Here is a 23679-nt window from a genome sequence, read left to right as displayed (position 1 = left end):
CAGATAAGAGTTTATATAAATATGTTGAAGATATGGTATTAAGATGTAATTCGTGTCCTTTATTAAGAGAAAAACATTAATTTTATTGTATGTGGGATAACCTACATAATACATGTATGACCACATGGGCATCATAGGCCTACATTACTAATGCAAAAATGCATTGTGCAGCTGGACTCCACAGGACACAAACACTCGCCAATATAACTCTACTTTCGGAGAATGAGTCCTTCTAGATAAAAAGTAAATAATAATAAATGGCCTAAATAAGTCGTAGACAAATTAAGCCATTGAGTTTCAAGTTTACGAGGTGTCCCTAAACGCGCCACCGTCAAACATTTGCCTGTGTTTGCGCATGCTCGCAGTGAGATATGAATAACTCATGCGTATGGTTCTGGAAAGGTGAAGAAAACAATATTATCTTAGCTCAATGTCTAAGTATAACCAGCGTGTAACAACACCTAAGTGGACTTTTAACTTCTACCGCTTCGAGCAAAGTGACACGGACTACATTTTGCCGTTAAATAAGCATAGGCTACTGGACCGCTGACATTGTTTTTATATACGCACATTGTTCTAACTTTTTTTTGTTGACAGTAACTTCGTCACGCACGTTGTCATCGATGTTTTCTTCGGCTACAGGGCTCGTCACGTTTGGAAACGGTGTATTGTATTGAAGACATGGCATTTGCCGGCACGAGGGACGTATCGTGGGACTGTACGAGTGTTTCAGTTGGAAAATAATCATCTTGAACCTGCTCGGATACTTTTGTTTCACTCGTTTAGTTTGTGTTTGTTTTGTTATTATCCATGGAGTCCGTTGGGAAGTTTGAGATAAACAGGAAAGACCTGATTGGTCACGGTGCCTTTGCAGTTGTGTTCAAAGGCAGACATAAAGAGGTAACTTCTACATTTGAGACAACTTTGTTTTGTCATTTTCTGTAAATGTACGACTTGTATTTATATCTTGTTTTTTTTTATTTGAAAGAAACGTGACTGGGTGGTTGCTGTGAAGTGTATCAACAAGAAAAACTTGGCCAAATCACAGTCTCTGCTTGGCAAAGAAATCAAAATATTGAAGGTAATAAGTTATACACTTTGAATGTTGCAATACATTCTGTGTCAGACTCTCTGTGCCTTTTTAGTTAAATGTTTTGCCATCCTCCTTCTCTAGGAACTCAAACATGAGAATATCGTCAGGTTGCTTGACTATCAGGTAAAAATGTTTTTTCTTCTCTTTTCCCCCTAACTCTGTCCTCAGAAACCACACATGCTATACTGTGGACACCATGTTGGACACTGCTGCTGCCACATGGTGCAAATGTTGACATTTGTTAGTGATATGTCTGCTGGATGATGTAGTTTTTTCATGGGCCAGCAAACCCAATGACCTGAACTGGAGTTGTAGTTTATGCAGGTGTTTCTTTTCACTTTGAATTGGCTTGTGTCTGAATTGTGCTATATAAATAAACTTGCCTTGCCTTTAGAGGCCCTTCAAACAAATGATTCTAAGAGTGAAAAGTGTGTGTATGATGATTAATATTATGTATTTATATGTTTGCATCTGAAATGTTAAGCTAAAGGTGCACACAATATTGGGTATTACACTGTATGCCAATGGAGTAAAGCGATATCCGACCTTAACACTTTATAAACGGCTCGCACATAGCACAGTAGGCTACATTACCATTTGCTTGGATGTGAGTTTTTTGAGTGTGTGTGTGTGTGCTTTCCTCTTCTCACCTTACTAACACCTGCCATACAGATATGGTGCGAGACCAGCTCTCCCCTAACAGATGGCAGGGTGTAGCCGGTTAAACAATGGCTTATAAAACACTGAGTCTGAGTATACCGTCTCACAACAGCATGCACGGCTAATGCCTATAGTTGATAAGCTCTGTGTCAGGCTGCAGGAGCCTTATGTGGACAGCAGTGTGTTAATTCATTTGGCATTGACACAACCTGTAAACTCAATGACCTGTTCCATTGATATTCCTTACACTGTAATAACCATGTGGTGTTATTGATGCAGTGGGACAGGTGGTGCACACTTCTTAAGTTTTTCTCTGCAGACCTTACACACTCTACCTTGGTGATTAAAAAGACTACCAAGGCTACTTGTCCCCACCACCCCACCCCCCATGACTTTCCATCCAGGTGGGGCCTGACACACTCAATCTCTCACTCTTTAAACCCGCTCAACCCATGTCACCTCACCGGGTTGTGACTTTTTTCAATGGCAGAGAAGCAGGGTGCCAAACTGGGGAGGGCCCTTGATTATTCTGTGTCCCCTAGAGCTGGACAGCAGCCATTACCGGTTACAGTTTCAGTCCCCCGAGTGTGTCATAGCTTTAAGGGGGCTCAGAATTTCCTGGAAATGACCACTGGTAAAAGACCAGAAAGAGAGTCAAGTCGGTGTCAATTGCGTAACCTTGGTCAGACCTGCCAAGTTATTGCTGGACTCTCGCTATAAGTCATAATTTCCCCCGCTCTCTACATGAAATACATGTGATGTTTTTATTAACCCTCGTAAAATCAGTTTTTAACCTCATTCTCAGCTTTAGCATGTTTTTACTATTCCATTGATCATTTACATTGTATTTGATGTCATCCACAGGAAATGGGAGGATGTGTGTATCTGGTCATGGAGGTAAGTATTTTTAAACAATATAAATGTCTGATATGTTTTCATGTCGAAATACACATCACATTCACTAATAAGGCAGCGTTGTCAAAGTGATGAGACTTGTTTTCCTCTGTCTTTTCAGTACTGCAATGGAGGTGACCTGGCAGAGTATCTTCACTGTAAGTTTGCTACAACACACAGGGCTAATGATTAACACTGCTTTAGAATAGTGAAAGAAAAAGGTCACATTGACATGTAAATATGTATGGTGCAACTCATTGTTGTAATAGCAGGCCAGTTGCGCTTTTAAGACGCTTGGCTAAGCTTTTTCAGTGTGTTTAAGGAATAATAGGATTCTGAGGAGAGCTGAAAAGTGCAACCATAGAATTCAGGTTTAAGTTTCCAACAGTTCAGTGGATAAATTAGCGCCAATACTCTGATGTGCTTAACCCAGATGCAATTAAAAACCCTAGCATTGGCTTGTGGGATTTTTCCTACGTGATCGCAAAATACAGTAGGTGGCATGTCATTGTTTTTTTCTGTCCACCTTGTGAGTATACCACATTTCAATTATCCACACAGATAAACAGAAACACTTTTCTCAGTGGCTGTCCTACTGAAAATGTCCCCCTCCTCAAGTTTCGAACCCTCCTTCAAAATTTCATGACACAGCTGATGGCTGGTGCTGATTTTTCTCAGGCTAAATTTACCGCCCCGGGGTGGATGTGTCTATTTGAATGGAAGTGGTGCGTTGGTGTAATTCTGCCACTGCCCCATGCGGCTTTTATTTTGTAGACATTCCTAGTCTGTGCCGCTTCCAGGCAGGGTTTTCCAGCTACTTGCAGTACAGCGCTCACCCAGGCTGTCACAGTTGGCAAGGTGCACTGAGCACCCACATGACCTCACCCATCTGCCACTCACTTATCCCCTGTCCTCCGGTGGAAAAACACTGCAGCTATAAATACTGGATATGCCCGATTTGGAGTGTGTGTACCAACATGTCGAACTGCCCTGACATTAATTTCCAACATGTAACCTTATCGTAAACAAAATTCTCTACCACGAAGGCTGAAAGCAGTGACGCTAATTAGAGTTGTGTATCTTATTGGATAAGCTTGTAATTTCAGATGAGAGTTTCCATGGGCATATTGTTTTGTCAGACATTAAAATATCCAAAAATAGCCGGCACGCGATGGTGTCGTAAGAACACTAGCGCTTGTATCCACTTTAAACAAATATTAATTAAAATAGTATGGGTCAGTGTTCTATTGCTGGATTAATAGTCTCATTCATCTTTCTTTCTCTCTCTTTGTCCCACAGCAAGGGGCACGTTGAGTGAGGACACCATCCGTGTGTTCCTGCAGCAGATCGCTCAGGCCATGAAGGTCCTGCAGAGCAAAGGCATCCTGCACAGAGACCTCAAACCACAGAACATCCTGCTCTGCCACCCAGAGGGGCGCAGGCCCACTCCCAGCAACACCTGCATTAAGATAGGTAAAGACCTCACTCTGCAATACTGGAAGGACTGAATGAACAGTGTGTCTGAGTTGGTGGTAGAGTTGGTTAATTTCTTATTACACACTCATCATATACCTCATTCCTCTCACCCTCCAGCTGACTTTGGCTTTGCTCGTCATCTCCAGACAAACACAATGGCAGCCACGCTGTGTGGCTCTCCTATGTACATGGTGAGTATATTGATGTCTCTGAACTCTGGCCAACAAGGTGTCATGTCAGTGTGTCTCTAAGCTGTAAGTTGCTTTTTTTTGTCTGGACACAGGCTCCTGAAGTCATCACGTCCCAGACCTATGATGCTAAGGCCGATCTGTGGAGCATAGGTACTATCGCGTACCAGTGTCTGACTGGAAAGGCCCCGTTTCAGGTGAGTGGACTCAAAAGGCATACACACACACACACACACACACACACACACACACACACACACACAAATCTCTCTTTTTAGGTAAATGGAATTAGCAATTAAACCCACAAATGCTTGGTAAGGCCCACCTACATAAACAAAAACAATGTTGAAATTGAAGTTATGCTTCAGCTTCTGAAGAGGGCAGACTTATTATTGTCACCAAAAAACTGAACATGATGCATGCCTTTCACAACACATAGAAACAACATGATCCCTTAGAGCCATTAGAAGCCACCTGCTTGCTGGGTGACTCTCTTACTCATCTCCAGTGTTGTTAGTTGGAAAAAGCTGGAACATCCTGAGTACTTGTTAGTTAAGAGCCTTGTTTACAGATGACGGGGCATGAGGAAATGGCTGGTAGCCATTTCTCTGAACCCTCAGTAAATATTGTTTCACAACCCTGGGTATTGCTTTCCACTGTTCATGCGGCTGCTCAGTTATTTGCAAATTGTCTCATTCTTCAGCAATGTTGAGAAACCGACTGATGTTTTGTCTATTCTTCCTATTATTTTGGCGGCTTACGTGTTTGAAATCCACATGGATCCAAATGTATTGGCAGTGAAATAGGAAGAAAAATTCTGTTGTTTGAACTTTTGTACCTTCTAAAGTTTAAACATGGTGCAGTTTCCTTGAAAGCATTTTCCCCGAGAACGAGAGGGAAGATTTGAATCTATTTAAGCCAGGCAGGACAGTGAGTTACGTCCAAGGGTCAGTGTGAGGTTAACTGCCGCTGCTGCTGTTGATGAGGAAGATGATAATGATGACGATGATGTTTACAAAGCTGGCTTAGCTGGCATCTCCAAGCATTCCATGTTGTCATCAGGGGGATCACTAAACAACAACACATTATTTATGTTTGGATTATGGGCACTGTGGTACAACTAGCTTTGTATTTTTATAATGATGTAGATTGTTTTATAATGATGTAGATGATGTTAAATTGCTTGTTTGTAACAATGCATCTGCAGAATGTTTTTTTTTCCAAGCATAACCTATGTTTAATTTATTTGTGTGTTTGTGTGTGTGTATATAGGCCAGCACCCCGCAGGAACTCCGTCTGTATTATGAAAGCAACATGACCCTCTTACCAAGGTTAGTGCACCCCTGGACCAGCTCATTCCAACACACCTATAGACTGTATACACACACAGTATCCTCGTTGTGTCTAAACTGGCGTTTTTAGGAAAATCTATCTACTCTGTACTCTGCAGTTTGCTTATGAGTGACTGACGACTGACATGGACTGTCTGCTGTGTGTGTGTGTGTGTGTGTGTGTGTGTGTGTGTGTGTGTGTGTGTGTGTGTGTGTGTGTGTGTGTGTGTGTGTGTGTGTGTGTGTGTGTGTGTGTGTGTGTGTGTGTGTGTGTGTGTGTGTGTGTGTGTGTGTGTGTGTGTGCTTGTCGCTGTGCACGTGAGTTACAAAACCCATTAAAAAATGTTTTGGAATTTGGAAATCTAACAAAAGTATGATGCTAAATGTAGTGATCCTGCCTTTGTTGAACTTCTCTATATTAGGTGTTGGCCTTGACATCAGTCGGCCAATGCCTTTTAGTTCTCTTGGCTATTTAGAGGCACTGATTTGCTCAAGTTCAAGACTTGGATGTGGAAAGCGTTCAAAGGGAATGGGATTAATGGATTGTTTGCCCACTGTTTCCATGGCGCACTCTGCCAGCCTGTGTATGTCTGGTCACGGTGGCCATGCTTATCTCTCCCTGTGATAAAGCTGAGTGATAAGATAAGGTGCTGTTTGTGTGTGATGAGGAGGCATGGTTTGGTGTTTTCTTGTCATTCTATTTATAACCTGCTCCGAGCTTTAAGCTGCCAGCTAGCGGCCTGCGCGGCTATCATTTTCCACTTGGCCCACATAGCTTCACACAAAGTAAACACACACACACACACATTCACGTGCACAGTCTGTACTTACTCCCAGTGTCATGATGCCCTGAGGTTTTGCGCTGAAGTCATATATTGGATTAAAAAATGTATATCTTTTTCACATTCACACTGAACGTACGAAACACAAGTGACCTAATTATCATTTTCTTTCAATGCTATATTGTCAGCAAGACAATTGTGAACACACTGAAGCAGCAAGTTAAAACTATTAGCGTGTGCTTTCAACATGTAGGCCACACATACGGAACACAGTTCAAAGCAGCAGGCAGTGATCCAATGGTTTTCCCCTCTTCCTGGATTATATTGTGTTTCTTACTGTGTTGGAATAAACCAGTAATTTGACTATAATCACGGTTTCTCCTCGGGTCCTCCCATATACCTTGTATTAGTTTGTTTGTCAAAAGTTTGTTTTTTACATTATTCATGTTGCTGTGTTCTAACTTATTCTAGTCAATCTAAAGAGGAAACATTTCTATTTTCCCAGCATCCCAAAGGAGACTTCCAGCAACCTAAGAAACTTACTGTTGGGGCTGCTGCAGAAGAACCACAAAGAGCGGATCAGTTTTGGTAAGCCTCAGCCTTTCATCATTCAGACACCCCCCTTTTTCATTTCATTTCAAGTCCATTTGAAAAGAGCGTCTATTACATCTAAATCTTTCCTCGTTTGCAGATGAGTTTTTCCACCATCCGTTCTTGGAGGCGAGCCCACCCACCAAGAAATGTACGGACTGTATCTTGCTTGTCTCAGCAAAAACCTAGAATCCATAACGGTGCTGTAACCATGGGATTAACACGAGGATGCTTTATTTTTATTTTTTTATTTGACAGGCTCTCCAGTTCCCTTACTTTCCCACCCCATTTCAGGCTCTGGCAGTTCCTCTAGCAGCTCCACCACATCTCATCTGGCCTCCCCTCAAGTGCGTTCACCTTTCTTTTGTAAAACTATAAAACTAAATCCTGTGGTAAAAGTATTTATAAAGCCATTCAGCACACTCATAGTGTATTTGTTAACCTCTTAAGTTATTTATTTAGTCATTTATATCATATTATTCATTTATTATAATTGATCAAACTGTCCTTTTCTAAAACTCTCTTAGCTTTCTGATGGACAGATGCACCGACCTCGGCCCAAAGTGCAGTATTCACCATCCCCCACACTGGACCGCCCAGGCTTCCTGTTGAAAGAAATAGCCAATCAAGAAAACAAGAACATTGCATCTTACACAGAGGACTATGTCATGGTGCCTGCCCAGTTTCCCAGTAAGACATCAAAGCCTCAGTTTACAGATACCTTGACTTTTTTTTGTGGGGGGGAGGCAAAAGAAGTCTGACTATTTCTGTTTTGTAGGTGAGTGCACGTGTGAGCTGGAAGTTGAGTCCCCTATTGAGAGTTGCCTGATATACAGCGGGTGAGTAGGCTTGCACAATATCTTGTCAGTTAATTAATATCATTGATAATTACTTAAGAATATCATTTAAGCAGTGCGACACATGCGATTCTGCCTTTTATACAGGTGTACTTTATTGTGGGCTTTGTTTTTTGATATGTAGAAAAATATTAGTTAATGTTACTCAATTGTGCAGACAGAGCTTACAAATCCATCTCTATAGGAGCTCACTGCTGGCTGAAAGAAGCCGCGGATCCCTAGGAAAGACACCTCCACCTTCTCCCCTGCTGCACTCTCCATCCAAACCTGTTTGGTAAGAGAAAGGTTTAGGTTTTTGGTGAATTGAAGATGAAAGTGTTGAGTGCGAGCATAAAGCCAACAGTGTGCAAAATAATTGTATGCACCATATGAGAACTGATGGTGTTAGAACCAGGTTAGAACATGTGCATTTACATTGTTGTTACTTCATTTTTCAATTTATAAAACCCCTCCTAATCGTTTCTTCCTCTTTCATCAATACAGCAAGCCTGTAGGCTTGACCGGTCGCAATTGTAGCCAAGCGGTGCCCATTCCCGTCCCAACTCAGATCCACAACTACCAGCGTATGGAGCAGAACCTGCAACCTGCTGGCTTGCATGGCTCCACCAGGCATGTACAGCCCCTCAACTACTTATCTCTTTGTGGAAAGTGTATTAAAGAATAGCCCATTGAGATGAACCATATCGTTTTCATGGGGGTCCAACGTAAAACAATCGATACAACAGACAAAATCATATACAACTTCCATACACATTAAGGCTCTCATTTACTAATCCACCCACATATCATTCCCATGAAGCCAAAACACCCGTACAGAGTTAAAAAATAAATGTCTAACTCTGTCTCATGTCATTCAGGGTTGCACTGTGCTGTGCTGGCAGCAGCGGGGAAAGCTCCCCACAATGTGGAGGCAGAAGAGCTCCAGGTCCAGGATTTGTCCTCAAGTCCCCGAGCAGGGCAACATCAGGAGCCAGACCACAGCAGTCCTCACCACTAGGTAGGCCTCTCCATTGGCTTCTGTTTTACCTGTCTTATGAGTGTTTTTTTTTAGCAGAGCTCTTCTACAGCAACCCTCTCAGCCACACTCCTACAGTTTAACACGCTACCTGGGAATTTGTCAGTCTAATGTGACTCATTGTTGGCCACTAGGGCCATTTGGGTGTCAACAAAAAATTCCACCATATGAAATAGGTTGTACTCAGTACATTCCCGGAGTTGTTTTATGGTGTGTTGCTATTGGAATTTCTCTGTACCGACTTTGACTTAGCCAGACTCATCGACTTTTGATTAGGCCTTTTGACAACATGTCTGAGCCTGTTTCATTCTGTGCTGGCGATGTTCTCCTCTGCCAATGTTTTTAACTCTATAATACTCTGTACTCTAGTGGGAACGACACCAAAGACCCCGGAGCAAACTCTCCCGCTCGGCACAAGAACAGGACAGATCATCGGCTCTCCTGACATGCAGGAAAACTCCAGCCAGAAGGTCAAATTCAAAAGATCTCTTTTACATTAACAGCACGTCCAAAAATAAATATTTGGTCATGTATCTACACAGCATCCTTTTGGTCAGACCTTGACATTTTAGTTTCATAATGCACACTGCATCAGTTGGTGCAGTTATGTTTTACCTCCCTTCGACAGCAAACGTGACTTATACTTTACACTTCTTATTAGGGTAAAGATTTATACCAAATGAATGTTTGACTTTAATCTTCAAAAATGACCCAGCTGTACACTGTACATGTTGTTGATTAAATGAGGTTTCATAACTTTCAATTCCATTTGTCAACAGCAGGCTCAATCAAGAATGCTAAACCGTATCAGGACAGTCCCGGACATGCTATCCCTCGACCCGTCTCCTCCTTCCCAGACCAAACACAGCAGGAATTCGCCCAGTAAAAAGGGCCCTTTTAAAAGGTCAGAACATATTAATATATTGTTGTGAATATAATAATTATGATTATATAATAAAATCTTACAAGATCATATGACAATGGAATACAATTTTAATTTGTTCATCTTTTATGTCAATACTCAAAGTCAAATTGAGACTTATGTCATTCACATGATAACTGCCATCTGGCACTGAGAGATGTAACCCAGTATGAAAGATATCTGATGAATTATTAACTGCTCTGCTCTGCGGCTGTGGTGTCGGTGGCTGTATTGAATGTCTAGATCGCTGAGCACTGGCAAGCTGTCGGATATGCTCCTGAAGGCGGCCTTTGGAGCTAACCTTTTTGAAGAGGGAAGTGACGAGAGCTTCAGCTATGAGAAAAGCATGGATATAGCAGGTACCAGTGCCAAGTAGCTCAAATACATCTGTACTGACTCAGTTTGTCTGTGTTCACCTGCATTTAACACTATGTATTGTAGCTGTTGATATGGCCAAATATAGTTAGGTTTCCACATGTATAGGACAAGTTACGAAAAATCGCCACCATAACATTATGCAATGGGGAGGTTTTATGTTATCGTGAAATGTATACTTACAAAGTTGTAAACACCTACGTTGAGGTATCAAGACCATGTCATTTGATGTCATTCAGCTGGGCTACAGTTTCCAAGGAAATTGTTTGACTCTTCCTATTCGTTCCCACAGCTCCACCTTCTGGTTGCCATAGAGGCTTTCAGTACTCGGACAGCCCGCCGCCTGCAATGTTCATCATGGGTTCGCCATCCACTCCTCCTGATACCGTTGCACCAAGGATGTTCTCAGGTAGTTATTACAACTGCCCTGAATATGGATTTCCTGTTGATTGCATTCATTCATTAACATTATTTTAGCTTTTGTTGTTGGTTTGTGAGAAGTCCACTAATTAAATTTTTTTTAGATCCAGTGAAGCTGCAATTTAATTTTGTACTGCTTTCTCCAGTTTACAGTTTTTTTAAAGACTTTATTCAAATTAAGTTTTGATTACTAGCTGTAGTTTTGTGTGACTGTGCGAGACTAAGTAAGAAGTAACTCTCCAATAAAATAAATTTAAAAAAATCTAAAACAGGACTGCTAACCCTTCTCAACCAGGTAAAGTTTGGGGTAACCAATTTGAATATTGGGCAGATACAAGAAGAAACTGTGGTTCTTCGGAATAATGTTAGTTTTTTTAATCAAAATAATAATAAACGTGTCATAGGGGCCACCAGGTTTCTGTCAACTTAAAACTTGTCATCTATCACTCTCATGCTCTGTCCATTACTCTAGCATTTAAGGTGTTCAGGGTAGGGTTTAAGCTATATTTGTCGTCATTGCAGGCTCCCCCAGCTACATAAACTCAGCCTGGCTACTCAACAGTCGCCTTCTCCTGGGAGGAAACAGTAGAAACAGTGAGGGTGAAGCAATGGACGCTACTCTACAGAGCAGTCTGGTCTTTCACCCTCCAGAGCTCCCTGAAGACACACTGATGGAGGTAACAGACAAATACTTTAATGATACTGCAAGCTGGTTTGAGCTGTCATGGATATAATAAAACAGGACACATTCAGATTCCATATGTATTCAAAGTATTTTATCGTTTCTTCTCACAGCCGGCTCATAAGGATGCTCTGAGCAACCTGTGCTTCACCTTGGCTTTTGTCCACTGTGTCATGGAGTTGGCTTCTTCTAAGGACCCCGGGCTGGAGGCCATCAGCGCTCCCGATATTTCCTTCTTAGAGCAGAGCGTGGTGACGGATCAGATCAGCCTTCTGAGTAAAGAATGGAGGTGAGAGGCCTGAAGCCGTATACAGTACATTGTGTTAACGTTCACAAAGTGTCCTCCCTTCCTTAGCAAACCTCTTTGCCTTCTGAATGACTTCTGTTTCTTATGGGCTTATTCCAGCTATGCAGAGCAGTTGGTGTTGTACATGAAGGCTGAAGAGTTCTTGTCGGCGGCACTGCACACTGCCAAAGAGAATATCAAACAGGACCGACTCCTTCCCTCTGCTACAGTCAAACAAGGTGAGACCATTGACTTCTGGTGTTGAGTGTAAAGCACTCACATTTTGTAGAATAGAAAGTTTTGTAGTCTTTCAGAAAGTACAAGATGAAAAACATTGAAATTTGCAGGGAGGTGTCTTACAGAATGGGAATGTTGAAGCTTAATGACAAGGGTCAATTTACGTTTATGTGTATAAGTAATACATTTGAATACTGTATTTCCTTCGTGCAGTGATCAGGAAGCTGAATGAATTGTACAAGAACTGCGTAACGTACTGTCGCTCGCTCAACTGTCGGCTGCAGACCTTCCTGCTCGACAAACAGAAGCTAATGGACCGCTTCAACGGACTAACGGCAGAGAAGCTGATCTACAGCCATACTGTGCACATGGTGAGCTCACCTCACAGCGGGAGATATTCTCTCCGAATCACATCCCATCCAGTCATGTGTCTTGTTTATCTCAGCCTTATTGTGTGTGTCTGTTCTTACTGCATTCAGGTACAGTCTGCCGCTTTAGATGAGATGTTCCACTATGGCACAGCATCAGTCCAGCGTTACCATAAAGCCCTTCTGCTGATGGAGGGACTCTCCCGAATCATCACAGAGCAAACGGACATTGACGGCATTGATAAATGTATGTGGCAGCGCTGTGACACACAACTCACAAGACCATAATTTAATGGATTTCTTATGTTATCTTGCCAAAGCTTTGTCTAGATTTTATTCTAATCTTATTTTTTTTATCTCTCCTCATGTTTTCAGGTAAGCAGTGTATTGAGCGTCGCCTTTCTGCTCTCCAGACTTAACTGTAACCACAAGCTGTACAACTGCATTACATTGCCTGATCCATCTCCCCTCAGTGTAGATGGATCCTCCTAGAGTCTAGACTGTCAATACACACGTGCACTTTGATCTGTCTTAAGGGAAATGACCACTGGAGCCTCTGCTCTTATCCCACCACCCAGTCTGTAACTTTTACGTAAATGCACAGAAGACTGGATGTCCTGTTTCTGACAGTTTTTTTTTTATATATATTTTTTGGGCATTTTTTATGCTTTATTGATAGTGTAGAGACAGAGTTGAAATGGGGCAGAGAGGGGAGTGACATGCAGAGAATGACCGCGGGCTGGAATCGAACCCGGGCCCATGGGGTGGACACCCTACCAACTGAGCTAAGGGCGCCCCCCCGGACAGGTTTTTGACGACAGATTGTGTTAAGATTGTTTGTTTGAATAATTTGATTGGTAAATTGTCCTCAGTATTTAGTTTTTTTTTTTTTACATATTGTGTATGATAGTGTGTTGTGTTTGTGTTTTGCACATAGTAAGTGATTTAAAATGTGTTGTACTTGAAACAAAGATTATTTAGAAGTGAAGGTGTTTGTGTTTGGTGAACAGTAAAAATGTACCGGACAAAAGGATTTAGAATATTTTGGATGAGATGACCAAATATTTCAAATGTGTAGCAGTAAGTAGCCTAATGGCAAAACTGTGCCTGTTTTTGTGTGCATTTCTTTGTCGTAGCAGAGTAGTGAATGTAAAGTTAATGAAGTATGTTTCGGCCCCATACTGAGTAACTGTCTTAGTAATGTAGACTCAAATCATAGACTGCAATATGTTAATTGTTGATTTAATTTTTCCTGACCGCCAGAGGCCGTGCTTAGCACTGGATGTTATCCATCTCGTGCATGCACTGGTCAAGTATTTACGGTAATAGGCATATCAACAAAGTCACATATGACTTGGGATGACGTTTTAAAGCAACTGATCCAACAGTACCGTAACTCAGGTGAAGTTGTACTCAGTCATGAGGTACTTTAAGTGCCATTAACCATATGCCACATTGCACATATTTACCTGCTGTTTGTGTTTTGTTAGTAATTTTAAGATGCTGGGATTAATGTAAAAATATTGTGTTGATTTTTGAATACATTTGTAAATTATTTTTGCCTCATGGCTTACTAGTTTACTACAATTACATATTCAAAATGTGTAAATGTTTGTAGGAGATTGTTAGAAATGTGTCAGATTGATTTTTCTACTTTTACGTTATGACTGCTTGTGAAATTTGCCAAATTGTGTGGTTACACACACAATGCAATGAAAATAAATAATATTTATTGTTCAAAACTATGGATTATCTTCTCTGTTTTATTTTCCTGCTCAATGATAGTTTCTAAGAACTCATTTGAAGAAACACACATTAGATTTTTTGACTGAAAGCAATGCTGATTTGCTTATTTTCACATCAGGTTAGCACCGCTTCCTAGAGCTTGAACGACGTCCGGGTCACACAAAGGTTGCTGCGGTCGCCATGTTGCTGAATGAAATTAGCTCCAAAACATTGAACGGCCGCTAGCAATATCGATATTTTATTTTTACGCGGAATAACATTTGTTACAGCATGTGACTTAATGTAAACATGACTTAGGATTTATGAAACAACTACAGAAGCCCCATTCCCTGTAAGTAACCCAGTAGAGGTGATACAATGTATTTATTCATTGGTGGCTGGCCTGCTAGCAATAACAAGCTAACATTATTAGCGTTGGCTAGCACCCGTCCCGTAGTATTTGTTGTTGTAATTAATGAAATGGGATAGACAGCACTATTGCAGATGTTACGTTTTAATATTTGTAATCTATTTTCAGTATATGTACCACCTAACCCTAAGCCCATAAAATGGTATTCTGACAAAAGCTGGTTGTCAGCTTGCGCTAGCTAACGTTTCGCCCCGGAGCGAAACTGGAAATGTCGTTAACGTAACAAACGATGACATTTTCGCCAGTGCATAAACAATATTATTGCACGCAGGTAATTGTTCGTGTAACTGTAGTCTCCTTACTACAGTGTTGAGACAATTGTGTGGGTCTACAACAAAATGGAATGTCTCTATGTTGTAGTTTACTGTAATAAGCTATAGATAACAGTGCACAGCACCATCACCAGTACATCACCTTTGTTTAAAATGCAGATTGGCTTTGGCTCATTCACAGCGATAGACTCGACTGGATCATTACAGGACAATTATTTCTGATGGCACTCGCTAAAAGGTTCACACAGGTGCTTGGGTGGGTTGTAGCTGTATAACGTAGATGTAGGCTACGGTTAAAACCTCATAATATATAACTGCTGGCAAGATGTGTATTATATTACAGCCCCTACCTTTCTCTTTTTATCTTCAACACACCATCTCTGTACCTAATAATCATATTGAAATATGGGTGATGTTCCAGCTGATAAAGTTTGCTACTGCCCTCTTTATATCTACATAATATAGTGTCAATGCATTTGGACCTGTATATATTTACATTGTTATATACCAATTTAATACAATAGTTGGGTGATATAGAGAGAATAATTAGTTCCAATGTTATTCATTATATATATATATATATCTCTATATATATCTATATATATCTATATATATAGATATATATCATGAAATAGTAACAAATATCATGATATATGAACATTTCTGTAAAGTAAATTGAGAAATAGTTTGTCGATAAAATAACTGGAGAAGAAGTCCTGCTAAAATTAATCCAGTCAATTGTTTACCTCACAAATCAAGGAACACCACATTCATTGTTTATTTATGTCATCACACTGATCACAGTGCTGTTAAGTCATGGGAAAATCTGTCAAATATTGCCATGAAGCACCACTGCTCATTAAGTTGCAGCCCTGGAAACAATGACCTAGAGATGGTAAAGGGAATAAATGCTTTAATAATTCTCTGACATTCGACAAATTGACATTTTCTAAGCGCTGTCATATTGTGGACAACATTTAAAGCTACAATTCATTAAGATGTTTGAAGTCTGGGAACAGGTTGGATATAGTTCTGTTACGATTTTAGGTAATTATGTGTTACTACTAGTGTATAATAATGATAGATGTGTATAGCTATATTTGGTGTCCTACCGGACAAAGCCTTCTGAGCTTTTTTGAGTTACATTCAATATTCAAAATCACTAATTGTTGTGCTTTGCTGTGCCCTTTCCATAGAGTGTGTTTAGACATAGTAACAGTGTCACGCAATGCACCATGGAAGTGGATCACAGAACATGCAACGACAGCTCCAGAGGTCCAAGTCTGCCAGTGGGGCTGAAGCAGAGGAGCAGCAGCAGCAGCCCTCCATGGCAGTTACGCAGCAACAAGCTACAGTTAACCACCCTCAATCTCCTGTGACCACATTTACTTCTGCTGCCAGCCCTTCAGCCCCCCAGTCGCCCAATTATCAGATCATCATGAGCCGTAGCCCAGTCACTGGCCAGAACATGAACATCACGTTACAAAACGTGGGGCAGATGGTGACTGGTAACCAGCAGATCACCCTAACCCCACTCCCCATCCAGAACCCAGCATCCCCCGGCTTCCAGCATACTACACCACAGTGGAGGTTTGAGCACGCTCCGTCCTCTTACATCCAGGTGACCTCACCTGTGCCCCAGCCCATGCAGCCCCAGAGTCCCACCCAGCACAGCCCGATCCCTCTGACAAGACCGGGAGCGCCTGCAACAACATTGGGAGTGTGCGGACAGAGTCCAACACGATTTGTCGACGCTGGTATGTTAGTGCGGCAAATCAGTTTAGGTAGTCCATCGGGAAGTGGCCACTTCGTTTACCAAGACGGGATGGGACTGGCCCAGATTGCCCCAGCCACACCTGGCCAGTTACAGCTAGCGTCTCCAGGCGCACCAGGCTCTGTGAGGGAGCGCCGGCTATCTCAGCCTCACTCGCAGACGGGAGGCACCATCCACCACCTCGGACCTCAAAGTCCTGTTGCCACCGGTACTGCTCTCTCCACTCTCGGCAGCCCCGGTCACATCACCACTACTAACCTACCTCCACAGATCAGCAGTATCATTCAAGGGCAGCTGGCCCGCCCTATGATATTTGAGAAGGCAGCACAGGGTGTGGTCACCACAGCATCCTTCAGTATACCCTCCTCCATCACCACCTCTAGCCCCTCCCTCACCAGTCCAACCCAAGGGATCTCCAACAACCCTCTTGCGCCCACCGGCATGGCTGTGGGCACCATGAAGAAGCAGGTTCCCAAGAAGTTAGAGGAAATTGCTCCTTCTACTCCAGAGATTGCCCAGCTGAGAAAGCAGTGCTTGGAGCACCACACCAAGAAGATGGAGGGTCTGAAAGAAGTGTTCAAAGAATATCTGATTGAGCTTTTCTTCCTGCAGCATCTCCAAGGGAACATGATGGACTACCTTGCTTTTAAGAAAAAGCCCTGTGTTCCCTTGTATACTTACTTAAGACAGAACGACTTGGACATTGAAGATGAAGAAGACGAAGAACAGTCTGAGGTCATTAATGATGAGGTATTACATTGGCTGGCTCTTAGTGTGAGATCAAGTAGGAATTTTACAATTAGAAAACTGTACGTTTAATTTCTCCAATGAAAATTGTTCCTCTTTCAAATCCCTCTTTTTCAGGTAAAGGTTACTACTGGAAAGGATGGCCAAGCAGTGACTCCAGTTGCCATAGCAACACAGCTTCCTGCAAATGTTTCCGCAGCTTTCTCTGTCCAGCAGCAGTTTCAGGTGATAGAGGAAACACTGGTCTTAAGCATTTATAACAATGCCATTATCTTTGATGATCTTAATTTCTATCGAGATTATTTTGTAAGAGGAAATCCCTCACTAATTCCTTGAGAGGTTGTTTTGCAGGGACACCAAACCACCATTACAAACCCTGGAGACATGGATGCCTTTAAGAGGCAACAGGCTATGGTGCAAGCAGGTAGGGCAAGGATCGTAGACTCCTTTCTCTCCTATGTTGCTTTTGTTTCCTCCCCCGTTTGCTTTGTTTTCTGTTTGTTTTCTTTTCTCCCTCTAATTGCTTCTGCTTTTAGATATTTGGCATCCTCTACTAGCGCTCTGTGTTGAAGTCTTAACCCAAGGAAGGAGAGGTGACCTGTAAGGTCTTCAGAAGGTCATTGCTCTGTGCAGAGTGCTTTCGTGTTGCGTTATGAGGGTATTGTGTGTTTTGAATCCCAGATCAGGCTAAGAGGTCCCGGATTGACGTTGGTCGCCACGGGCTGATTTTCCAGCATCTTGGTTTATCTGCTTTAGGATCGCCTGGCGTTCCACTCCAGCAGCTTATGCCAACTGCGCAAGGTAGGAGTGCTACTACCAGGCCGTTCTGTGTACTGTTCGATGCGGCCGGACGTATCCCCTTCCTCAAACTAAAGGAGATTTTAAAAAAAAATTTAAAAAGTGAATCACAACATTCATCTTCTACAACCAAACTTCAAGCAGCATCAGCAAACAGATCTTCATCCATTTGGTGGATTTCTCAGCAGTCCACAAGAAGTTCAGGCTTAGCTGTACCAGCACCCGCTCTGTTGTCAGGATTAATGGGGAAGAAGACAATCCAAGTCTGAAGAAGAGTAGCCACTCAACAGGAAGATGCCATGTCTTATGATTTTCCTTTGTTGTTTTAACTAGTGATCACCCGTCGTTATCCATCTTTTCTTTTCTGAAGTTTGTTGCTGTAAGTCATCTTTATTTGGACAGATCTACCCATGGGGATGGATTTTCGTCTAATTTGGAGGTGGATCAAAGAAAGTGGCAACCCTGCGAGAATGAATTCACTTTCAAATGGGTTTGCTTGATTTCCCATTTTATGAATCCACATGTCATGTTTCCTTTTGGTTTCCCATCATCATTCCTTCAAGTCCTCCATCTTTGATTGTCCGTCCTTGCATCATCAACAGGGAATCAAAATCATCAATCTTAAATTCATTCGTCACATCTTCAAGAGTGTCTGAATTTACTTCATGTTCACATTTAGTTGGTTTCCTTCCATGTTATGTCATGGCATTTTGTTCTGACTTGGCTTCTTTCCCTCAGTCTAAGTAGGAGGGGAATCATGTGGAGGAGTTGCGCTCACGGGCGCAGGTTTTTGCGATTGTGGTGTTGTAGGTGTGTCAGGGCCAAGTGTTGGTGACGTCTAGGCAAGCTGGTGTGACGTGCAGGGAGGTAAGGCAGGTGCTGCTTTAGTGTGCTCAGCTCCGCTCAGGCTTGCTGTCTGCAAGACCCCATGTGTGTCCTTTTGCCCACCTCTGTGCTTTGTCGCTATTATGTGAGGCATCCCGATGCCTTAGTTTTTGCTAGAATGACATCGCTTCATGCATGCGAAACTCATTGTGTTGTGAGTGTCCGCTCTGTATTTTTATTTACCCTTTCTTCTCCCTGTCTCTTCTTCTATGTTCTTTTATTTCCTTTTCCTTTATAACATTTCTATATCTCCTCTCTAAAAACGTCTTATTGCACGTATACTTTTTGATGTTTTTAACCACTTTCTCTCAACATTTGAAATACAATGTTTTGGTTTTGCATAAATCAAAGTAGTATTTTATTTGAAAGACATGTAGATTTTCACATTGATTTTGTTTCTTCTGTAACCATTCTGCTGTATGACTTTCATTAGTATCCGCTCAGATCATCTGGAAGTAGAACACTACTGTTGATTCATAAAGTACTATTAAGATTCATCTAGTTCATCAAGGCCGGGTTCTGAGGAGCACTATAAGTTGACACTTAAACAGTCATTTAAACATACTATTTATCTACTCATTAGCTTCAAATTATGTTACTTAATTTTAATAGCATTTAAAATATTTTTTATCTAGCAAGAGCACAAACATTTAAAAAAAAGCACTTCATATGACAAAAATTGACAACTTGATTTTTACCGTCTTTCTCTGTGTTGCTCTCCAACCACCCTTTTGTCCGTCCTATAATTTGGTTACTATGTGTACAGGCGGGATGCCGCCTAATCCCCAATCGGTCGGGATTGCAGGACAGAAGCAGAACCAGCACCAATACGACCCATCCAAAGGACCTCCGGTGCAGAATGCTGCAAGCCTTCACACCCCTCCGCCCCAACTGCCTGGCAGGTTGACCCAGGGTGGCCTCCCTATGTCAGGCCTGCCCATGACACTTTCTCAGCAGGCTCAGTTAGTGGACAACACAGCTCAGCCTGGTGGTCAGCTTCAGGCACAAGTGAAGGTGCAGGCAGGTGGGCCTGTACTGGCCACAGTCAACCCACACACACAGCTCCAGGCCCAACTGCAGCAGCAAATGCAGCCAGGTCTTCATCTCCAGTTGCAGCCCCAGCAGCAACAGTCCCAGGCCATGCTACAGTCAGGACAAGCGGTCAGTCTACCACAAACAATTTAAATACATCATTGCTTAATGGTGGGACTGCGAGTAGTCTTATTAATAATGTTTTTTTTTTTCTCCCTTCTCAATAGACGGTGGCACTTGCTCGTCCTGGTACAGAGTCCAATCCACCAGTGCAGAGGATTATGACCAACTCAATATCCATGACATCTTTGTCTCCTTCTCCCCTATCTACTCCCAATTCTGTTCCAACCCCTCATACAACCAGTCCACTCCGACCTCTTGGCTCTAACATCAACCCAGGCACTCAGTCCAAACTGACTGGAACCAACGGCATATCCGCCGTCAAAATAGGTGGCTTTGGTCAAAGTGCAACCATGCAGTCTTCGCAGGAGGGTTCTCAAGATAAGCAAGTTGAACAGGCCAAACTGGTGAGTTCCCAAAGCACACTCAGTTGGCAAAAAAAGAGGTCTTAATAGTTAATTAAAATATTTAAAATACATATGATCTTTAGATCTTAAATACTGTATTTTTCTTTTTTCATAATTGTTATAAATGAAAGCAAATATTTCTACATTAAACTTCTCTATAGTTATTTATTTTGACATTTGATAACAATAAAATAATTGACATACAGATATTGACAATGCCCAATGAGGTCTGTTGTTTTTATTCTTTATATATTCTGCCATTGTGCAGTTGAGTATGCTAATCGAGTAAGGTTTTCATTATCGGATTCAACACACTATCTCTTATTGGAGCCACTGAAACAAGCATGTCTCTCCATGATTTCCATTCTGAGTTCCCATTCTGTTTCTCCCAGGAGAGTCAAGTGCATCAGCGCATCTCTGAGCTAAGGAAGGAGGGCCAGTGGTCAGCCAGTAGGCTCCCCAAGCTTGTAGAAGCCTCGCGTCCAAAGTCCCATTGGGACTACCTCCTGGAGGAGATGCAGTGGATGGCAGCTGACTTTGCCCAGGAAAGGAGATGGAAAGAGGCTGCTGCTAAAAAGGTATGGCAAAAAAAATACACAGGGATGAATGTGAAACTACAAATCAACACAAGGAAAGTAAGGTGTGTCTGTAGAAACTGATGTATTGTTGAAAGCCAAAATGTTTCTAATGTCTCTGCCACAGCTTGTTCGTACGTGTGCTCGTTACCATCAAGAGCAGAAGAAAAGTGAAGAGAGGTCAAAGAAAGAAAGGGAAATTCATCTTCGTCACATTGCCAGCACAATTGCCCGAGAGGTGGAATTCTTCTGGGCAAACATTGAGCAGGTGTGTATATTTATTTATTCTTTTTTCTGTATTATGAAACTTTGTCATGCTTTCTACATAAGTGTTTTTACCAGTCTGAATAAGGATTTTTCTTTTTCTGTCAGGTTGTGGAAATTAAACTCCAGTTTGAGATTTATGAGAAGAGGCTCAAAGCACTCAGTTTACAAAAAGCCTCAGCCAAAGGTACGTCCCACTGAGCAACTACCAATTAGAAAACTCAATGTGTTTGCTCTGTATTGTGAGCTTTTACTTTCTCATTCATAGGTTCTGATTCAAATTATGCTAATTGACCTGCCCTCTAACTACTGTTTTAATAACCAGATTTTTTTTGTATTGAACTTATTTGTGTTACAGTACCTGGTCAGTCAACAGGTGTGAAAGCTGAGGTAGGTGCCGCACTGAGACTCAGGAATAACGATGCATATAGATGTATTTCTTCTTATTTTATATATGTCTTAATATATATATTATTTGATATTAACAGGAGGCGGCGACATCAACCAAAAAAAGGAAAGCAAGTTCGGCCTTGGTTGATGAAGACGGTATGTGCTAAACTATTTCGGTTCATAAGAAATCAAATTTATACTGTTGGTGTATCTTCCTTCAATCTGCAAAATAATTTTCTCTTTTAGTCCCAGATGAAGAAAGCACCATAGAGGAACAGGAGGTCCTGGAGGGGCAAGCAGACCACAAAGCAGAGTTGGTTGACCTTGCCAAAAATGGTACTTATTTCACTTCACAAAAAAGGACAAATCCCTATAAATCTTTAAAACATTTTCCATTTTATGTTCCTTAGTGAGATATACCCTACACGCACCAAAGTTACTTATCCGTACTGCAAATGCTTTTGTATTTGGCTTTTAGCTGAGATGCCTCTGGATGCCTTGAAGAAGCAGTATGCTGGGGCATACGTTGACAGCTTTGAGTGGCCTCAGCCTAGTCCTCGCAGTGATGAGGAGGACATGGATGAGACTGAAGGTGCTTAAACTTAGGAATTACATTTGAAGTCCATCCTCAAACCAGAAAGGTAATGGCTGTGAATGTAGTGACTCTAAAAGAGTTGGTATCCTTTATTTTCCAGAAATGGATTGTCCTGCGGGCAGCCCGCCTGATGCAGTGGTGATTGACTCCCTGCTTAGTATGGAACAGTACAAAGCCACTTCCTCTGACTCTAAACCTGCCAAAGACATAGCTGAAGTAGCTGCTGCCACAGAGCTCATCCTGCCTAAGGGCAGCTTAAGGACCACTTCCTCAGTAAGACACACATATAGACACTAAAGAAACATTTCTTTAAAAAACAAAAAATAATAGCTGATTTACTAAATTAACTTTTATTTTACTAGACTCGCAGCCCAGCTCCTTTTCTACTGCATGGGTCGCTGCGTGAGTATCAGCAAATCGGTGTAGACTGGCTTGGACACCTTTACAAGAAACACCTCAATGGCATCCTAGCAGATGAGACGGGCCTTGGCAAGACCGTACAGACAGTAGCTTACATGGCTCACTTAGCTGGCCAAGAGGGTATGCATATACATGATTTTAAAAGGATTCATCATTTTAAAAAATTTTATTGAAAAAAGACTTAGTTTATATTTTTCCACAGGAATCTGGGGACCCCATCTTATTGTAGTTAGGACGTGCAAGTTGCTAAATTGGGAGGTGGAGTTCAAGCGCTGGTGTCCTGGCCTTAAGATCCTCCTTTACCTTGGCAACAGAAAGGAGCGCAGATCTAAGAGAATGGTAATTTTTAGCAATATTTAAAAAGGAAACACAAATTGATGAAAATACTCATACAAACATACATAAATAGATGAAAATGCAATAACATATTATCTGATTCCTGATCTACAGTGGTGGGGGGAAGCCAACAGCTTCCATGTATGTGTAACATCCTACAAGCTGCTGATGAAAGACCAGAGCCATTTTCTGAAGAGAAGGTGGAGGCACCTGGTCCTGGACGAGGTGCAGCTCCTCAAAAACATGACCGAGAAAAACTGGGAAACAGTCTTTGCTCTCAGAAGGTGAGCTTGGTGATAGATATTGTATTCAGCCCAGTTCCGTAAGAATCTGAATTATGTTTATGAAGTCTTATTAATTACTTGGTTATCGGAAATGTGGATCACATTTAACAAACAGGGCAAAATATTTCACTGATGACCTCATTTCTATGTCAGGGAGTTTTCGTCTTTCTCTATGAAAGTCCATTGATAACATTGTCAGTTGCATTTAACAAGGCTCGGATTAATGAGTAAGTGAGATATGTCTGTGTATCTTCCAGTGAGCAGAGGATTCTCCTCATCAACACTCCTCTACAGAACACACTAAAGGAGTTGTGGACCATGATCCACTTCCTTCTGCCAGGAATCACCAGGCCCTACTCTGAGTTCCCTGTTAAGGCAGGCACCGACCAGAACCAGGACTACTGCCACAAACTGGTCATCCGACTGCACAGGGTGGGTATAGTGCCTG

At 41.9% G+C, this 23679-nt stretch overlaps 2 protein-coding genes across 8 annotated transcripts in view; both read left to right on the top strand.

Moving 5' to 3' along the window:
- Positions 1 to 412: 412 nt before the first annotated feature.
- ulk1a (unc-51 like autophagy activating kinase 1a) lies at positions 413 to 13839 on the top strand. The gene is made up of 27 exons (XM_080050773.1): positions 413 to 900; positions 989 to 1081; positions 1175 to 1216; positions 2618 to 2650; positions 2769 to 2805; positions 3947 to 4120; positions 4241 to 4314; positions 4407 to 4508; positions 5584 to 5642; positions 6930 to 7012; positions 7116 to 7166; positions 7274 to 7362; positions 7543 to 7705; positions 7794 to 7854; positions 8057 to 8146; positions 8356 to 8481; positions 8730 to 8869; positions 9257 to 9357; positions 9667 to 9791; positions 10053 to 10168; positions 10477 to 10593; positions 11127 to 11281; positions 11400 to 11575; positions 11693 to 11811; positions 12023 to 12180; positions 12289 to 12424; positions 12553 to 13839. Exons 1-27 carry the CDS (start codon positions 811 to 813, stop codon positions 12594 to 12596), a joined length of 2754 nt encoding a protein of 917 aa, XP_079906899.1. The 5' UTR covers positions 413 to 810; the 3' UTR covers positions 12597 to 13839.
- Positions 13840 to 14117: 278 nt separating this feature from the next.
- The window catches only part of ep400 (E1A binding protein p400), a 29084-nt gene continuing 19522 nt past the window's right edge, over positions 14118 to 23679 (top strand). For all 7 annotated transcript variants that reach the window (XM_080045095.1, XM_080045094.1, XM_080045093.1 and 4 more), the window contains exons 1-18: positions 14118 to 14254; positions 15801 to 17128; positions 17243 to 17350; positions 17477 to 17549; positions 19575 to 19969; positions 20068 to 20367; positions 20760 to 20945; positions 21070 to 21210; positions 21315 to 21393; positions 21565 to 21596; positions 21695 to 21752; positions 21843 to 21932; positions 22075 to 22188; positions 22292 to 22464; positions 22554 to 22731; positions 22814 to 22950; positions 23062 to 23231; positions 23489 to 23663. In XM_080045095.1, coding sequence (XP_079901221.1) covers positions 15833 to 17128; positions 17243 to 17350; positions 17477 to 17549; positions 19575 to 19969; positions 20068 to 20367; positions 20760 to 20945; positions 21070 to 21210; positions 21315 to 21393; positions 21565 to 21596; positions 21695 to 21752; positions 21843 to 21932; positions 22075 to 22188; positions 22292 to 22464; positions 22554 to 22731; positions 22814 to 22950; positions 23062 to 23231; positions 23489 to 23663 — 3705 coding nt within the window. In that variant the 5' untranslated portion in view covers positions 14118 to 14254; positions 15801 to 15832. The remainder of the gene's footprint in view (positions 14255 to 15800; positions 17129 to 17242; positions 17351 to 17476; positions 17550 to 19574; positions 19970 to 20067; positions 20368 to 20759; positions 20946 to 21069; positions 21211 to 21314; positions 21394 to 21564; positions 21597 to 21694; positions 21753 to 21842; positions 21933 to 22074; positions 22189 to 22291; positions 22465 to 22553; positions 22732 to 22813; positions 22951 to 23061; positions 23232 to 23488; positions 23664 to 23679) is intronic.

Source organism: Ammodytes marinus, assembly GCF_949987685.1.
Source record: "Ammodytes marinus genome assembly, chromosome: 2".
Lineage (NCBI taxonomy): Eukaryota > Metazoa > Chordata > Actinopteri > Uranoscopiformes > Ammodytidae > Ammodytes > Ammodytes marinus.
Note: the sequence above shows the minus strand (reverse complement) of the source record. Positions and strands in the feature narration are given on the sequence as shown.

What these genes read in the sequence shown, in the direction of transcription:
- ulk1a (XM_080050773.1), top strand. Translation starts at nt 811, where the DNA reads ATGGAGTCCGTTGGGAAGTTTGAGATAAACAGGAAAGACCTGATTGGT. An exon ending in CTGGAAAGGCCCCGTTTCAG is followed by an intron (nt 4,509 to 5,583) that starts GTGAGTGGACTC and finishes GTGTGTATATAG; the next exon opens with GCCAGCACCCCGCAGGAACT. An exon ending in CATTGACGGCATTGATAAAT is followed by an intron (nt 12,425 to 12,552) that starts GTATGTGGCAGC and finishes TCATGTTTTCAG; the next exon opens with GTAAGCAGTGTATTGAGCGT.